General features: G+C 48.9%; 1 protein-coding gene across 1 annotated transcript; it reads right to left on the reverse strand.

The window, feature by feature from the left end:
- Window positions 1-4,099: 4,099 nt before the first annotated feature.
- On the reverse strand, window positions 4,100-5,014 carry LOC309891724 (olfactory receptor 14C36-like; the record flags this gene model as incomplete). The annotated part of the gene is made up of 1 exon (XM_082786057.1): window positions 4,100-5,014. One exon carries the CDS (start codon window positions 5,012-5,014, stop codon window positions 4,100-4,102), a length of 915 nt encoding a protein of 304 aa, XP_082642183.1.
- Between the last annotated feature and the right edge of the window lie 14,613 nt (window positions 5,015-19,627).

Below are 19,627 nucleotides of genomic sequence, written 5' to 3' on the forward strand. Positions count from 1 at the left end.
ATTTAGTGCAGTGAGGTGGGGTCAGCACGCAGCCAGCTGCCTTGGAGAGGGCAGAGTCTTGGGAGGGACACAGCTCCTCCAACTCTGCCCTTCTGAACAGTCTTCATCTGTCACATACAGCCGAAACAGATTCTTTCTCACTTGATTTTTTACATTTGCATTACATCCGCAGCCGTGACAATAGCAGTGTCTATGTGAGGGAGAATGGAACCTTGTATTCACACCCTCCCATGTTGAAGTAACACCCAGCACTGGGAGGGACAGTTCACTACCTTCAAAACCTGGCCTCCAGAGGATGAGCTGGAGAATGTTTTTATTAGCCACTTATTTCAAATTCATATCCTTACAGCTGCTAAGGTCTCTTCCTATGATGGGACAGAAAAGCTCTGGTTTTGCAAAGCTTTCTTGCAAACGTTTCTCTCTTTTGCAGCGCAGCTGAGCAGAGTGATGCTGAGTGGTGGCATTGTTCTCTGCTGCCTGAAACTGTCCCTGCTGCCAGCTGCTTCTCTGTCCCCATGTCTCCTCCCTGACCAGGCTCACAGAATCCATCCCACCCACTAAGCACTGCCTTAAAGACATCTTCTGGCATCAGAACACTGTGCAAAACATATTTCTTTGTGTGAAGAGACTAAGGAGATGCTCAGAAACATGCTAGCAAGAACTGGAGCCTCAGTGTCTTCTCCAGAATGGAGAAAGAAATTCCATCTCCCACTGCCCACGCAGCCATCTGAAAGGAGAAAATCCAAAGCAGACTCCTACATTTTCTGGTACACCCAGTTTTACATTCTTTTGCAGGATAATGTTCCTGCAGCAGGGAAGCCCCGCTCTGGAGCATGTCCTCCTCCACACTGCAGAAACCACGAAAGACACCCTGACAGGTTCTGCCCATGGAGAGATGTGCCCAGTCTAGGAGACACTTCAAGGAACTGCATTGTCCTGTGGCAAAAGATTTACAGCATAAAGGTCTGTGAAGATTCCTCCTGTGATGAGCTCATCTCTGCTCTCACCATCCCAACTGCCTTTATTCCCCTTCTGCCTTGCTCATCTTCCCTCTGTGCCTGCAGGCAGTGCCACCAGCCCTGCTGTGCCGCGCAGAGGAGCTGCTCCTGGGCAGAGCTGTCTCTCTGCAGTGCTGCCCACTTGCCAGGAGCTCCCTTGGTCCCAGGAGCCTGACTAAGTTCAGCAGCAGAGGCCAAACCCGAAGCATGATTTTGCTGCTCCTCAGGCTCCCTGGAGATGTTCCATAGACCGCAACCCTCTGGCTTCTTCCTTTCAGCCAGTTCACAGTCCACCTCACTACCCAATCGTCCAGACCACACTTGTTCAGTTTAGCTGTGAGGATGCTGTGGGAGACAGTGTCAAACACTACTGAAATCAAGATACCCACTGCCTTTCCATCATCTATCCACCTGGTTATATCCTCATGAAAGGCTATCAGGTTGGTTAAGCATGCCTTCCCCTTGGTGAAGCCATGCTGACCACCCCTAATGACTCTTTTCCTTGATGTGTCCAGAGACAGCAAGTGGTGCCCTCACTGGTGTACTTGCCACAGCATGGACTTGTCCATGGCCAGAATCCCTTCAGGGTGAGCCTGCTTTACCATGGCCTTATTCTGTGGCCATCAGAAGCCTTCCTGCTTCAGCACGGACTAATCCACACCACACACTCTTCTGTGTTTTCTGGCACAGCATTATTAACTGCCTTAGAGGCTTCCAGATGTACCTGCCCCAGTGTGGACATATCCTCTGGCCAGCGTGCCTTCAGGGAAGTACCTTCTGCACTGTGGACATCTCCATAGCCACAGACCCTTTGGGGTAGACATGGCCCCACGTGGACTTATGCACAGGCCACAGTCCCTCTGACTCCAGTACCCATGCAAGTTCAAGCCTGTCCATTACAGAAGCACAAGAGCAGCAATGCCCTAGCCATCTGACAGCCCAGGTACGTGGCTATTGCTGCTATCAGAACATTCCTGGGCACAGCAGAGTCAAATGATATGGCAAACAACAAAAGCAAAATATAGTCACGAACAAATATAGGGCAAGCAAGCCCTGTGGCAAGAAAAGGAGCCTGCCAATTCATAGCTAAAGAGCTACAGCAGCTGTTAATTCAGTTTAGCAGACTCTGATCAAATCTGTTGTCATCTCAAAACCATGGAGCTGCACGCTGGGCACCAAAAGGGACTGCTCTGGATTAACCCCCATAGGCAGCTAAGCACCACAGAGAGGTTGTGGAGTCTCCTTCTGTGGGGATATTCAAAACCCATGTGGATGCCATCCTGGGCAAGGTGCTCTAGGCGATCCTGCATGGCAGGGGGGTTGGACTGGGTGATCTTCGGAGATCCCTTCCAACCTCAGCCGTTCTGTGATTCTGTGACCACATGGCTGTCAATGGCTCCCCCCAGCAGGATGGGGGATAGAAGCAGAAAAGTGAGCTGAGTCTAAGGGAGCAGAACAGGTAAAGCAAAAACTGCATGCAAGTGAAGGAACAGGCCTCTGCTATTACACCTCTTTAAGCTGGAGGATAATTGCACTCAGGTGTTACCCTGATAAGACACTGGATACAACAGAGAGCAGAGAATCGAGGGTTGAAGTGCAGTTTAACAGGATCATCACCTTTTCTTAGGGTACCCAAGGAGGGTCTCAGCTCTTCTAGCAGGGATGCAGAGGGCTCATTCCAGCTGCCCTCATGCAGACATCCAGCAGCATTTATATGTCCTTAGCATTGCGGTGTCCTTCCCCTTTCGTATCCTGCCGGAGAGCAACCTGCAGCCCAGGAAGACACTCCAAAGATACAGCTGGATGTCCCAAAGCTGCGTGTCCTGATATCCCAGCTCCTCTCGCTGCAGTGTCTAGAGGAGTCACATCATCTCCCTGCCCATGCTCACAGCCCCTGGGGCACAGCAGGGACCCTGCTCTGCGCCACAGCCCTGGGCTCTCCTGCCCTGCCACAAGTCTGTGCTCGGCCCCGTGCCACACCTGAGGTGCTGCAGCCCAAATGTGCACAGCCAGGACGAGCTGGAGCCTCATGGCTTGTCCCAGAACAGTGATGATTTTGGGTGAAGGGACATCGGAATTTGGATTAAGGGGTGTGATCACACATCTTGGCCACCTGCGGTGCTGAAGTGGAGGGATGCAGGCTCTGCCAGAGAGAGTGTCAGGGAAGATGAGAAGGTGAAGGTGAAGCTCAGATGCATGGAGCTGCTTTATGCAATTGACAACAGATTGGGTTAGCTTTTGTGATTGAGGAGGAGAGGGGCTCCCTTCCAACCAGATCCTTTCTACGATTCTATGACCCATCGTGTCAATGAACACGCTGGCCCCAACTATCCCATCCTCATCTACTCCCCGTGTAACAACCTCTGCAACCAAGTAAAGGGACGGGTGAAAGTTCCTCCCTCTCTTGTGAGAGGTGCTGAGGCACCCATCTCCCAGCCTGATCCATTCCCAAGAGAGGTGTGTTGCCTACCAGGGCCTCGTATTAGGAACGATGCAATGAGTCTACCAAGCCTTGTTCTTCGCTCAGACTACTATCCACTGCTGCTCTGCTGGGACTCTCCCTCCACCTCTGCACACAGGCAGAGAAAGCCCCAGAAAAGGGCTTACAAGGGGAATGTCAGACCAACAAGTCACTTAAGGGTCCTTTATTTTGTTTAAATTCACCAAGACTCCTCATGGACGGAGTCTCTGGACTCCTCTAGACAGCCATGCACTGAATGAGAAACGGGATGAAGAATCAGAGACTCACAGAATGTTTTGGGTTGGAAGGGACCTCTAAAGAGCATCTAGTTCCAACCTCCCTGTCATGGGTAGGGACACCTTCCACTGGACCATGTGGCACAAAGTCCCATCCAGCCTGATGATCTCAACATTTCCAGGGAAGATGCATCCACAACTTGCTAAGAGGCAAAATCCTAATGACATTTTAGTGGACAGTGTCAGGAGAATGAAACCACAGATAAAATAAACACTGAAACCAAAGCAAAATAAAGCCAGAAATGACAATACCCAGAAATACATTAGAATAGGAGCTGTGCCTTTAATGAGCCACGTTATGTGTCTAATGCAGAAGTTGGGAAGTTCATTCCTTCTGAAAAAAATTATTTCATCAGTTTCCTGAGGGCATCTTTAATCTCCTGGTTCCTCATGCTGTAGATGAGAGGGTTCAGTGCTGGAGGCACCAATGAGTACAGAACTGCCATCACCAGGTCCAAGGATGGGGAGGAGATGGAGGGGGGCTTCAGGTAGGCAAAAATCCCAGTACTAATAAATAGGGAGACCACAGCCAGGTGAGGGAGGCATGTGGAAAAGGCTTTATGCTGACCCTGCTCAGAGGGCATCTTCAGCACAACCTTGAACATCTGCACATACGACAGCATAATGAAAACAAAACAACCAAAGGCTAAACAGACAATGACCACAAGAAGCCCAGCTTCCCTCATGTAGGAGTCTGAGCAAGAGAGCTTGAGGATCTGGGGGATTTCACAGAAGAACTGGCCCACAGCATTACCATAGCAGAGAGGAAGAGAAAATGTGTTGGCAGTGTGCAGGAGAGCATAGAGGAAACCACTGCCCCAGGCAGCTGCTGCCATGGTGGCACAGGCCCTGCTGCCCAGGAGGGTCCCGTAGTGCAGGGGCTGGCAAATGGCCACGTAGCGGTCGTAGGCCATGATGGTGAGGACAGAATACTCTGCACCAAAAAAGAATAATAAAAAGAAGACCTGGGCAGTACATCCTGCATAGGCAATGGCCCTGGTGTCCCTCAGGGAATTGGCCATGGATTTGGGAACAGTGGTGGAGATGCAGCCCAGGTCAAGGAGGGCGAGGTTGAGGAGGAAGAAGTACATGGGGGTGTGGAGGCGGTGGTCACAGGCTACGGCGGTGAGGATGAGGCCGTTGCCCAGGAGGGCAGCCAGGTAGATGCCCAGGAAGAGCGCGAAGTGCAGGAGCTGCAGCTCCCGCGTGTCTGCGAATGCCAGCAGGAGGAATTCGGTGATGGAGCTGCTGTTGGACATCTGCTGTCTCTGGGCATGGGGGACCTTTACAAGGAGGAAAAAACAATAACCAGTTAGGAGAGGTTCCTCTGAAAAAATCCTATGCCATTTCTCACAGAAGTCTCCCAAAGTACCTCTCTCCTTTCAAAGACCTTCTTGTGGCTCCCTTGATTAACTGTAGCATGTGCTGGCTGAGGTGGGCAGAGGGAGCAGGGATTCATCTGTGGGTCAGTCCTGTACAGCAGTAGGTTTATGGGAACATGGGGTGATCTCAAATTAAATCCACTCACAATATCAAAGAGCTTCTCAGTGTTCTTATTCCCAAATCACCCAACAGAAGGGCAGAGCAGAACCTGAGATGAACCTGGGTACTGCTGATAGCAGAGGATTCCCGGTTCAAAGCACACACCTCCAAACCCCTCACCCTGTCTTCATACTCCACTTCCAACCACCACGAACAACAAGGGCTTATTTCAGTTCCCTTCATGCATCTCCCCAACAACATTTCTGTGGCCTTGGCACCTCCACTGATTCTTCGTGGCTTCCAGCATCACAATCACTCTAATGGAGAACTGTGTCCATTTGGGACGCATAGGATAGGATAGGATAGGATAGGATAGGATAGGATAGGATAGGATAGGATAGGATAGGATAGGATAGGATAGGATAGGGCAGGATAGAAGAATCAAATTGAATCAAATCAAATAGAATAGTTCAATTGGTAGGGATCTTCTAGTCCAACTGCCTGACCTCTTCAAGGACCTTTTCAACCAGAAGTTAAAGCCATTTATTGAGGACCCTTCCAGCCCTTTTACCAGCGTTGTTGCCCTCCTCCAGACTCTTCCAAGGACTTTTTTTGTACAGTGGAGACAAGGACTGCACATAAAATTCAAGGTGAGGCTGCTCTAATGCTAAAGGTAGTGGGACAATCACCTCAACTGAGCGGCTCTGCTGTGTTTAATGCATCCTAAAATGCATTTTGTGCTCTTCACCATGAGGGTACATTGCTGACTCACAGCCTGCTGTGAGCCTGCTGTCAACCAGCACTCCCAGATCCCTTGCTGCTGAGCTGCTCCCAAGAAAACTGAAAGCACGGAGTCTGTCTTTATCAGGTAGCCCCTGAACAGCTGTGTGCACCAGAAATGTCACTGCAGCAAATTACAAACGCAAGCAGACTGCTGACCAGACTCTAGGCAGCAGCATGACCCTGCTCTGCCCTGCCAGGGGGCCTCCTTCCACCCGCAGCTTCTCCCTGCAGCGCCCTGGGGACCATACTCTGCACCATAGCCCTGAGCACCCCTGCCTGCACCCCCAGCTGCACAGCACTTCACACTTTTCCACTTAGAGCCTCTGGGCTGGGAGTCCTCAAGAAAGGTCCCAAAATCTGTGGGCTATGCTGCCCTTTGGAGATCCTTCCAGGAACTGCAGCAGCATTGCCCTGCAGCGAGACTTACCATTTCAAGAGCTGTGATGTTTTTCCTCCAGTAAGCTCTCTTCATCCTCCCGAGTGCCTTTAACCTTTCTCTGCCTCCCTCCCCTTCCCTTATCCCCTTGGGACCCCCAGCCCTGCTGCACCATGCCGAGGAACTGCTCCTGGGTACAGCTGTGACTCAGCAGAGCTGCTTGCTTGCAGACAGATCCCTCCATCTCAGGAGCCCAGCCTAGCTCAGCAGCAGAGGCTAAGCCCAATGCATGACTTTTGCTGGCCCCTCGGGCTCCCTGGAGATGTCCCTGGGGCTCCAGGGATGACAACTCCTGAAAAGCAGCAGGGTCACCCCTGGGGAACATGATTTGAAGCAGACTGAAGTAATCACCAACTGCCCTGCCCTAAACAAAGGACAGAGACTGGTTCCAGCAGCATGATTTGTGCTACCAGAGCACGAGATGTCCTGGTTCACCTCTGAACACCCATAATAAAAGGATAGAGAAACAAAGGGAGGCTTCTCTGGTTTCCCTTGGTCAGGGCAGTGATTCAACTGAGGGAATGCAGGCATCTTCATTGAGCAACCTGACCTAGTAGCAAGTATCCTTGCCTACGGCTGGTATGTCAGAGCTAGATGATCCTTAAGGTCCCCTTCAACCAAAATCATTCTATGATTCTAGGATCTCATCCCAAATTGGAAGCCCTCAGGCTGAAGCAGGATTCAGCTCCCCCATGCATCCTACACACCCTACATCTGGGATTGCTCTTGGTTCAGCTCAGGTAGACACAAAGTAATTGCTAGTGTGGGCTCTGAGCCCCTGGGCTTTGTTCAGCCTGGGGGATAGCTGGTCCCACACAGACGTTTGGTGATGGCTCAGGTGCCAGGGGAGATCAAAGACGTGTGCCAGTGTTTGCAGGCTCTGATGGAGAACTTTTCTGAGCATCAGCTGAGGGCCAGACAGGGAAGGGGGATGTCCTTGGCTGCCCACAGGGACACCAGACTCGTATATGTAGGACACCTCCGGATGTGCCTTTATCCAATATCTCCTCAAAGCATGCAGAGCTATTGAGCTGACCAAATGCAGGAGAGGTCCAGAAAGACTGCTCAATTCCCTTCCTGCTCTCCAGCCTTGGACACAGCAGGGTTTGCTCTCTTTGTGGTGCTCTCCTTTGCTCTTTATGCTGTGATTTGCCAAACACTCAGCATGTCTAAGCTCACAAGCAAACCTTTTGCACGCATGTGATCCTGGGCCGTTGTAAACCATGTTTCCTTGTCACAAGTCTGTACTTGGACCCAGAGCCACAGCTGAGGTGCCCGGGGCTGTGCCCAGCACATTTCTGAAGGGACTCTTCTAGTTAACAGAAGGTGCCTCCTGTTTGAGTTTTTGCTTTCCTTGATCTGGGCTTCAAGTTTACTCTGTTTCATCTGGGTGGCGATGTAAAAACATCTCTCCCAATTAGGGAATGGGCTCAGATACACAAATTGTTACTCTGAGCTTTACCAGGCAAGTGCCTGCACCACATGCCAACCTCCAGACAGCACCAGCATCACCTTTCCAAGCTCATCAGAGTTTGTGCATCTGCCCTTTAGCTCCTGCTCATATGAAGAGGTTGCTCCATGAGATGATTGAAATGCTGATGATGAGCTCAATAGGACCGGGTCTGTGAGCGTGGACAGGGTGTAGATGGGGGGATCACAGAATCATTTAGGTTGGAAGAGACCTCCAAGATCAGTCCAACTTCTGACCTAATACTAGCAAGTCCTCCACTAAACCATATCACTAAGCTCTACACCTAAATGTTTTCTAAAGACCTCCAGGGATGGTGACTCAACCACTTCCCTGGGCAGTCCATTCCAATGCCTAACAACCCTTTAAATAAAGAAGTTTTTACTAATATCCAGCCTAAACCTCCCCTAGATGACAGCAGAGATAGACGGGGGGTTCCTGGCAGTGCAGACAGTGGTGCTGGAAAATGATCTGGCTCTCCCATTGAGCGTCCTGACCTTTAGGGCAACCACCCTCTGGTGTTCTTAGAGGCACAGTGCTGCTGCTCAGAAGGGCACAGCTCTCTGTCGTGGTTTAACCCGGCTGGCAGCTAAATACCACGCAGCCGTTCGCTCACCCTCCCCCCTCCCTCTCTGGGATGGGGGAGAGAAATGGAAAGTGAAGCCCGTGAGTTGAGATAAAGACAGTTTAATAAGACAGGAAAATAATAATAATAATAATAATAATAATAATAATAATAATAATAATAATAATAATAATAATAATAATAATAATAATACAATGATGATAATAGTACTACTACTAATAATATGTACAAACAAGTGATGCACAATGCAATTGCTCACCACCCGCTGACCGATGCCCAGCTTAACCCCGAGCAGTCCGGCCCCCTCCCCCCGGCTAGCCACCTATATATTGTTTAGCATGACGTCAGATGGTATGGAATACCCCTTTGGCTAGTTTGGGTCACCTGTCCTGGGTCTGTCCCCTCCCAGCTCTTACTGCACCCCCCAGCCTGCCCGTTGGCAGGACAGAGCAAAGGCTGAGATGTCCTTGGCTTAGTATAAGCACTGCTCTGCAACAATTAAAGCATCGGGGTGTTATCAGCACTCTTCTCATTCTAAGCCAAAACACAGCATTCCACCAGCTACTAGGAAGAAAATTAATTCTGTGCTAACTGAAACCAGGACATCTATCCACCCCTTATTCCATACCATTTATGTCATGCTCAGGTTACACTCTTTTCCATACATTCTAATTAGTCACCTATAGTAATCATGGTAGTGATAACATACAGTATAATATACTATTTAACATGGTGCAATTCAGTTCATGGGCTATTCTCACCCAGTATTAAATCTCCTTGAGGTACACACCGGACCTCTCCGTTCTTTTGCATCACCCACCAAGTATATCCAGGTCCCTGAGCGAAAACAATTCCACGAATAGGTTTGCCTTTTCCTGAGGCAGGAGTAGCCCAGACTGTTTTACCCAGCATATTTTTTACATGCACTACAGGAACTTTATCCCCATCTACAGTACGTAACAGGTTTGATTGGGCAGGTCCAGCTCGGTTGGTAGATCCCCTAGTATTGACTAACCAGGTGGCCTTTGCCAAATGCGTATCCCAGTTTTTGAACGTCCCAGTGCCCATTGCTTTCAAGGTAGTCTTTAACAGGCCATTGTATCGTTCAACTTTCCCGGAGGCTGGTGCATGATAGGGGATGTGATACACCCATTCAATACCATGTTCTTTGGCCCAAGTGTCTATAAGGTTGTTTCGGAAGTGAGTCCCATTGTCTGATTCTATTCTTTCTGGGGTGCCATGTCGCCATAGGACTTGCTTTTCAAGGCCCAGGATGGTGTTCCGGGCGGTAGCATGAGGCACAGGATATGTTTCCAGCCATCCGGTGGTTGCTTCCACCATTGTAAGTACGTGGCGCTTGCCATTGCGAGTTTGAGGGAGTGTGATGTAATCAATCTGCCAGGCCTCTCCATATTTATATTTCAGCCATCGTCCTCCATACCAAAGAGGCTTTGACCGTTTGGCTTGCTTGATTGCAGCACATGTTTCACAGTCATGAATAACCTGTGCTATAGCGTCCATGGTCAAGTCCACCCCTCGATCACGAGCCCATCTGTATGTTGCATCTCTACCTTGATGGCCTGAGGTGTCATGGGCCCATCGGGCTATAAATAATTCACCTTTATGCTGCCAATCCAGGTCCACCTGAGCTACTTCAATCTTAGCAGCCTGATCCACCTGCTGGTTGTTTTGATGTTCTTCAGTAGCCCGATTCTTGGGCACATGAGCATCTACGTGGCGTACTTTCACAGCCAGGTTCTCTACCCGAGCAGCAATATCTTGCCACAATGCAGCAGCCCAGATAGGTTTGCCCCTACGCTGCCAGTTGTTTTGCTTCCATTGCTGTAACCATCCCCACAGGGCATTTGCTACCATCCATGAATCGGTGTAGAGATAGAGAACTGGCCATTTTTCTCGTTCAGCAATGTCTAAAGCCAGCTGAATGGCTTTCACTTCTGCAAACTGACTCGATTCACCTTCTCCCTCAGCAGCTTCTGCAACTCGCCGCGTAGGACTCCATACAGCAGCCTTCCATCTCCGATGCTTCCCCACAATACGACAGGACCCATCAGTGAACAGGGCATATTTCTTTTCATTCTCTGGCAACTGGTTGTACAGTGGGGCTTCTTCAGCACGACCCACCTCCTCCTCTGATGATATCCCAAAGTATTTGCCTTCTGGCCAGTCCATGATCACTAAAGACTGTCGTGGTTTAACCCGGCTGGCAGCTAAATACCACGCAGCCGTTCGCTCACCCTCCCCCCTCCCTCTCTGGGACGGGGGAGAGAAATGGAAAGTGAAGCCCGTGAGTTGAGATAAAGACAGTTTAATAAGACAGGAAAATAATAATAATAATAATAATAATAATAATAATAATAATAATAATAATAATAATACAATGATGATAATAGTACTACTACTAATAATATGTACAAACAAGTGATGCACAATGCAATTGCTCACCACCCGCTGACCGATGCCCAGCTTAACCCCGAGCAGTCCGGCCCCCTCCCCCCGGCTAGCCACCTATATATTGTTTAGCATGACGTCAGATGGTATGGAATACCCCTTTGGCTAGTTTGGGTCACCTGTCCTGGGTCTGTCCCCTCCCAGCTCTTACTGCACCCCCCAGCCTGCCCGTTGGCAGGACAGAGCAAAGGCTGAGATGTCCTTGGCTTAGTATAAGCACTGCTCTGCAACAATTAAAGCATCGGGGTGTTATCAGCACTCTTCTCATTCTAAGCCAAAACACAGCATTCCACCAGCTACTAGGAAGAAAATTAATTCTGTGCTAACTGAAACCAGGACACTCTCCCATAGAACCCCTGAGCTATCAGAGAGCAATTTTGAGAAACTGCAGAGAGGCTAAGGTCATGAGCATGCTTCTGGGCAGCTTCAGATGTATGCCGCTGACGCGAATCCTGTTGTCCTTGGCTGTCACAAAGGGATGAGACTTTCCCTGGGTGTAGCACCCACACAGTCCTTGGTCTGCTCACTGGAGTCAGGAGCCAAGTCCTTCCCCAGCAGGGCAGGTCCATCCTCCTATGAACAGGGTGCTGCAGAACTGAGGGCTGCTTGCAGTTCCAGCTCACCCTTGTCCTGAGGGGATCTTTCAAGAGGATGAAGAAGGCAGGGACTACACTCTCAGGAGGGAGCTTTTCAGAAGCTGTGCTTTCAATTTCCTAATTGCTGAAGGGAAAAAAAAGAGAAACGAGAAATTATTTGCACAAGAGACAGACTGCAGACAACTCCAGCTTCCTCTTTCCATCCTTGTCAGATTAGGTCTGGCCTCCCCCTGATAAGCTGCAACCACAGAGATGCCCTCGGACAGTGCCATACAAGCAAGAGGTGCCCATAGGGCAGAGCTGAGTGCAGCATGTGGGGAGGGGGGGGGGGGAGAGTCTGTGAACACTGGCACCAAAGAGATGGGGGGCAGAGGAACATCTCCCAGGGACAGCTCCATACAGCAGAGAGGTGGTCAGAAGGAGAGGAAACTCCTAAGAGCAGCATTGTGCCTTGGGGACTGGAGCACCACTGTGTCCTCTCCAGCATGGATGCCTTCCACTGAACAAGACCCCCTTGCCTCTCCTCTCCCTCTCAGCAGGGTCTTCTGCCCTCATGGCCACGATGTTGACCTTGCAGCTGGGAATGCATAAAGTCTGAAGAGGGTTCAGAGGAGGTCTACCAAGACAGGGGTAGGCATCATGTGTGGAGGCCAAGAGGCCTGGGCTTCCTAGGCCTGGCGAAGCACAGGCTTGGCACAGTGTAGTAGTAGCTCCAGACAGCTTGAAAGTTGCTTTCAGAAATGATGGCACATTTTTGATAGGGGCATGAGAAAGGAAACCAACCATAAACTGCCATTTGGGAGGTCCTGGTCATGAGGAGAAAGAAATATCACTCCAAGGGTACTGCTGTGGTCACTCAGAGGGAGTCTGGATCAGCCCATGGCTTTGTGTTGCAAGAAATAGCCAGTGAGGACAAGCAGATGCCAGTAGAGGTAGGGAGATACTGTGGTGATGAAGTAGGTTGGGTGTCTACAGACTGCAAGGAAAATGGCACCGGCATGGGGCAGGGTAGGACAGACAACGGCCAAGGGCACTGGCAAGGCTGGAAGGCCCTGACAGAGCCAAGGTCTTTGTCCCCTTGGCTGTAGCTGTTGTCTGTCACTGAGGCCTATGAGAAGGCACGTTGTCCCCTTGGCCCTGGAACCTTGGGGCCTTCTTGTACCCCCCGGTGGTGTTGTACTGTTGTCCTTCACTCCGCATCACACACCCCACGTCCCACTGTCTCTTGAAGAGTCCTGAGTCATGTGTGGGACAGGAGCTCCCTTCCCAGAGCCTGGGCATCAGGCCTTGGCATCTGGTTGGATAAGGGCTTTACTCAGCATCAGAGCCACCTACATGTTGCCTTTGCCTGACTGGCATCACTGCCTCCAATTTCTGCTCTAACAAGTCCATGGGGAGGTTGTGTTGCTAATGGCCCTCAGTGAGACCCATTAACACTCCAGGAAACTTTACTGTTTCTTCTGGCTTTACCTTCTTGTTCAGCATGTGCTATCTCCTCTCAGCATCAGAGGTCCATGGACTCAGCACCAAATACACCCTGGGGCTTGTTACAATACAGAGAGCCCTCATGTGCCTTGTTTCTTCCCATCATTTTCTTCAAGGATGCAGGGCTTGTACATCTAATTGGAGAGATTTCAGAAGGGTAGTTAAAGAGGCAGATTTCAATGAACAATTGAGAATAAGGGCATTTCCTTTAACTAATTTATTTATTTATTCAGTTTACTGACATTTCTAACTGATATTGATGCACAGGATCTCCTAAGGAGTTGTGGTCAGCTTGGAAAAGTAGTCCCTTGAGGCCAGACACTCTGTGGGCATCCTTGCTCCTCACCTCCCCAAGCGCTCCATTTCTCTCAGGAGCCGCCTGGGACTTGCAGCACTTCTCCTCCCATCAGACTTCTCCACTCAGGCCTGCAGCTGCATGTGACAGCTCCTTTGCACCAATTGCTGTCTCTTTTCCCCAGAGAACTGCCTGCACACAGGCACAGAAGGGATTCTCTCCATTGCAAACAAACAAAAGTTAAGCGCTATACAATTCAATAAACTTTAAAACATTCTCCTCAACTGCATGCCAGGTGCAAACTGCATCTAACGAGGTTCACCTGGCACAAGGGACAGCTGTACAAGAAACGTTTTACACAGAGAGATAAGCAAGGATAGAGATAAACACAATTAAGGCGTTCACTACAGAGTTCATTAGACTTCTAAAGGATGGCGATAGTTTTTATCTCCCTAAGCTTTTATCAGATAGCTGGGAGGTGTCTGAATGAACAAAAAGCAAAGAGAGGGAGATTCTGGAGAGCGATGGGAAGAACACATGTCCAAGGAGTCTGCTGAAAAGACACCTTCAGACATAACCACTTAATCATTTTATTTAATCATTTAATATTTTGAACTACATGATCTTTAAGGTCCCTTCCAAGCCCAGCCATTCTATGATACCCAGGAGAGGTGGGAACACCAGAATGATGAGGGTGACTGGACACACAGCATAACAGACAATATTGGTAGTGCAAAGAGAAGGAAAAATCAATATTTCCTGTACAATAAGTGCACTTCTTGGTGATTTCCATTCCGGCATGGTAAGAACATATTGCCGTTCCATAAGCAGAACTCACGTGTTTCAGGTAATGAAAATGTGCTCATATATACATGCATTTATATATATGCGTGTCCTGGTTTCAGCTATTATCGTTATTATTCTTATTTTCCTTTCTTTTCTGTCCTAATAAACTGTATTTATCTCAACCCACAAGCTTTCACTACTCTTTTTTTTAATTTTATTTTTCATTCTCTCCCCATCCCAAAAGGGAGAGAGGGGGGAAGGAAGAGGTGCGAGGATTGTGTGTTGCTTGTCCCTGTGTCCCTGTGACCCACATCTTACCCCAATTCTGAACATCACTTTCATATTCAAAAGAAAAAAAGTGGACAAAAAATCCACCCCAGGTCCCATACCCACCCTTGAAGATCCAGGATATTAAAGTAAAAGAAAGCAAATGCACACCTAAAAAAAAAAAAAAAAAAAAAAAAAAAAAAAAAAAAAGTAAAACCTGAAATTTTAATGAATAAAAGGTCTTTGGTTTAGATCTTAGTCTTTGTGGTTTGGTTTGGTTTTCCTTTTCATTGACATTTTCTAAATGTTTCTGTTATTATTAGGTTTATCAGGTTAAAAATAAGGTTAATAATAAGGTTAGATTAACCTTCCCTGCCCAGGAATGTCCATGATGCCTCTCAGTCGTTGCACAAAGCCAGCCACACTGAGGTATCGACCTCTCTGCATTGATGGAGGAAAGCAAGACAAGCTTCCATGCAACCTTCTGCTTTCCAGCTGAAGAGTCCTTTAAATGTGGAGACAGAGAAACCATGCTCAGCTGTCCTTTACCACCAGGATAGTGTGTGCATTTAGCTTCGGGTACAAAAGAAAGAGAAAAATGGCATCATCTAATAGAGGAGCAGAATGCAGAGAAAAAGAATTAAAACCCCAGAAAAGCCCCAAAAAGCTCCCTGCCCTCTGCCCGGCTGCACTGGTCTTACCTTGCTGGGCAGCTGACCTCCACCACAACTGTTCTCTCTCTTCCCATCCTTGGGAGAGGAAGGGAAGAAGAAAAGGAAAGAAACAACTCACGGGCTGAGATAAGGATAATTTAATTAGAGGAAAAATAGTTATTAAGGGAAAATTGTTACTAATTACATCGTTTAAATAAAGGGAAGAAAAAAAAAAAGCAAAGGCCATGTGGAAGTGCAGAGGATAGAAATTTCTCTTATTACTAAGAGCAGAAAGGGCAGGTGAGTGCTGAGCTGCTGGTTTATTTTTTTATTTTTTTTTATATTTTGTGCTCTCATGGATGCACAGACAACATCGCTTATTGGCTCAGCTCTGGCCAGCAGTGGGGCCCTAATGTAACATGGGGCAATTTCTGCATTCTTGTCACAGAAGCCACCCCTATGGCCCCTGCTACCAAAACCTTGCAACGTAAACCCACTACACAGATCACCCAGGGGCTCTGAACCTGTCCCCCTCCATCCACAGAGAGCCCCAGAAGAAGCAGGAGGCCTCTTCAGGGAGCAGCTCCTGCTGACCGCAGCTTCGGAAGAGGCCTCCAGCCTCCTGGCCCTGAAGAGCCCCTTTCGGTACGGTGCTGCTAGCAAAGAGGCCAGCTGTGACACACTGGTTCACCTTGATGCCTCCTGTCTACAGCCCCAGGAATGCCACGGAACAGACAACAGGACTGTCACAAGGCACACGGGACCTTAAGGCTGACACAAACGCAAGGGCTACATGGAAGAGAAAGGAGACCAGAGCCGAAAAAAACACGTTCTCCTTCTATTCATGGCTGTATCCCCGCAAGCTCCAGAAAAGGAAGGAAGAGATGGGAATTGATGAAAAGTACTTTACTGCAGGCTTCTGTATTTTGTTTATACAGAGAGGGATGCTAACAACATCAGTACCTGAGTTCTTGGAGGGAGACAAAGCCAGGGAGATATGAAAGAAGAAGTTGAATAAATTACAGTATTTTTCACATACAGTATTATCATAATTACGAGAATCCATCAATCAATCAAACAAAAAACAAACAAACAAACAAACAAAACAAAACCGGCTTTGCTTCTTTGTGGTACAGTGGGAACCCTACAAGTCTGATGGCTACGTTATTGATGATGGGATAACACATATCCCAATACATCCCTGAGAGCATCCTTGATCTCCTGGTTCCTCATGCTGTAGATGAGGGGGTTCAGTGCTGGAGGCACCACCGAGTACAGAACTGCCATCACCAGGTCCAGGGATGGGGTCACGAGTCAGAAGGGGGCTTGGGCACCCTGTTCCCATGGACACATCTGTATGGCAGGATTGTATGGGTTGAGTCCCCTATCTCCATCCTACCTGAGAAGAACAGCACCTGCAGAGCTGGGTGGAGAGACAAGGAGAGCTGTTACGATGCTCCTGCTGGGGAGGGACAGATGGACACTCAGGAGACCCTCCTCTCCTGTCCTGGACCCTATGGCCTTAAGGGGGCTCTCCTGGGTGAAAGAGGAGACCCATCAGTTTGTCTGGAGAAAGGCATGCTCACTGAAGTCTGACTGGGGGTCAGCAGCAGAGACCCAGCCCAAAACATCTCTTTTTCTGCCACTATTGTTCCATGGAGATGTCTCTGGGGCTCCAGGCGAAACCATTGTGAAAGACACTGACATAACCACTTATCTCAGCTGGGGAGAGACATTTCTTTCATGCCGTGTCATTGCTTATATCAAAGAATTATGTTTAAGAATGATCTTTCCTAGGAGGGATCCCCTTTACTGCTGCTGAGGAAAGAGATTCAACTGAGTCAAAAAAAAGCATTTAATCTGGGCTTGCCATTCTGGAGGTGGAAGGAGACAGCCCCCTCTCATGCACCACACAAACACTCAAAGTGGGGTTCCTCTTGCCCCAGTTCAGGCAAGCACAAAATAATTACTTGCACTTGAGCTCCTTGTCTCATGTCCCATGCTAATTAATGGTGATGGAGAGTAGGGCCAGTTGTTCTGATGCAAACACCTGCTGACATTTGTGGAGCCAGTATTGGTTCAAGGCATGTGCAGGTAATTAAGAGCTAAGGGATCATTATTAAGTATGAAAGAGATTTCCTTTGGCCACCTGAAATAGTAGATGATGCCCACATTTAGGACAAGTGAATCTTGCCTTGTTTGTTATTTTCTGGGTAGCATAGGCAGCTGTCATGGTTTTGGTATGATTATTGGCAAATTACCTTTATAGAGGCTCATATGACATTACATTTTAGATGTTTGATGAAAACAGCAGTGATAACACACTGATGTGTTGGAGCAGTGCTCACACAGAGCCAAGGACTTTTCTGCTTCTCCTGCTGCCCTACCGCCAAGGAGGCTGAGGGTGCATTAGAAGCTGGGAGGAGACAGAGCCTGGAGCTGAGCAGGACTGACCAAATTCAGTCCATACCATGCAACATCACGCTCAGCAATAAAAGGTGGGGTAAAGGAGGAAGGGGGGATACTGGGAATGATGGCATTTGTCTTCCAAGAAACTCTTCAGTGTGATGAGCCCTGCTTTCCTGGAAGTGTCTGATCATCTGCCTGGCAATGGGAAGTAGTGAATGAATTCCTTGTTTTGCCTTGCTTGCACACATGGATTTTGCTTTACCTAATGAACTGTCTATGTCTTAACCCATGAGTTCTACCACTTTTACCTTTCTGATTTTCTCCCCATCCCACCTGGGACGAGTGGGTGAGTGGCTGTGCCATGCTCAGCTGCCTTCTGGTGCTAAACCAAAACAGTTCTTTGGGGCACAAAGGGTTTGAGACAATGACAGATTTGAGTGTGGAGACCAGATTTATAGATATCAGAGCAGTTTGGCTCTTAATTGGAAGTCTCCTGTGTTTGCAACAGGGCTTCCTTGCCTTTCTGTATGTGCATGAGAGTCCAGTGCTTGTTAGTGGCTGCTTTTGAATCTGCTGTTTGCTCTACTCCTTATCATCTTTCTTTGCTGTGCCTGGGAGCATTCTGATAACAGCCATGGCCATGTGCCCGGACTGGTGGATGGCCAGGGCACGGCTGCTGTTCCTGTGCTGCCTCTACTGGACAGGCTGGAACTCCAGTGTGACTGTGAGTCAGAGGAACTGTGACCTGTGGGTGATTCCACATGGCAGCATGTACAACCCAAAGCATCTGTGTCCATGGACAAGTCTACTCCAGAGCAAAGTATGCCTCGAGGCCTCTGTGGCCATGGAGAAGTCCGTGCCATAGTGGGTACACCTTGCAGTGTCTGTGCCCTTGCATAAGGCCATGGCAGAAGACCTCAAAGCGTCTGTGGCCATGGGTAAGTCCTCAACACAGCAGGTAGACTTCTGAAGGGAGTGTGGTTTATGGATGAGGCCATGCCGGAGGAGGTACACCTCTAAGAGGCTGTGGCCAAAAGACACTGGATGGAGCAGGGGTGAGGGGAGGAGTTCAATGCAATGTTAAACTCTGTAGCCTGGTCTGAAGGGACCAGGGATGGAGACTGTGATGGATGTACTTTTAAAATGGTTGTAACCCATGATCGGAGTTGCATGTTATAGGAAGTCCAACAGCAGAAATGACTGGAACTGATAAGAGTAGGAACAAGATGCACTCTAAGTAGAATCACTGAATATCCCAAGTTGGAAGGGTCCCACAAGGACCATGGAGTCCAACTCCTGGCTCCACACAGGTCTACCCAGAAATCCAGACCGTATAACTAAAAGTACAGTGCAAATGCTTCTTAAACTCTGACAGGTTTGGTGCTGTGACCACGTCCCTGGGGAGCCTGTCCTGTATGCACCACCCTTCTCGGTGAAGAACCTCTTCCTGATATCCTGCCGGAACCACCCCTGTCGACCTTAAAGACCATCTAGTTCCATCCCCCTGCCATAGGCAGGGATGCCGCCCACTAGGTGAGCATGCCCAGAGCCTTGTCCAGCCTGGCCTTGAACACCTCCAGGGATGGAGCATCCACAACTTCTCTGGGCAACTTGTTCCTGTGCCTCACCACCCTCCAAGTAAAGAATTTCCTCCTAATGTCTAATCTAAATCTCCCCTCTTTTAGTTTAAAACCACCCCCTGTCATTATCTGATTGAACACAGAGTCACTCTCCATCCAAATACCCTTTAAGTACTGAAAAGCTGCAATGAGGTCACCCTGGAGAATTCTCTTCTCCAGGCTGAACATGAACATGAACATGCCCAGCTCTCTCAGCTTTTCTCCATAGGAGAGGTGCTCCAGCCCTCTGAGCATCTTTGTGGAACTCCTCTGGACCCGTTCTAACAGGTCCACATCCTTCTTGTGCTAGGGGATCCTGACCTGGACTCCAAGTGGGGTCTCACAGAACAGAGCAGAGGGAGACAACCTCCTCCCTTCACCTGCTGGTCACTCCTCTCTTGATGCTACTCAGGATGCAGTTGGCCTTCTGGGCTTCAGGCACTCACTGCTGGCTCACGTTGAGCTTTTCATCCACCAGAACCCTCAAGTCCTTCTCCGCAGGGCTGCTCTTGATGAGTCCTTCACCCAGCCTGTCCTC

Source organism: Aythya marila (genome assembly GCF_965140915.1).
Source record: "Aythya marila genome assembly, contig: HAP1_HAP1_SCAFFOLD_180, whole genome shotgun sequence".
NCBI lineage: Eukaryota > Metazoa > Chordata > Aves > Anseriformes > Anatidae > Aythya > Aythya marila.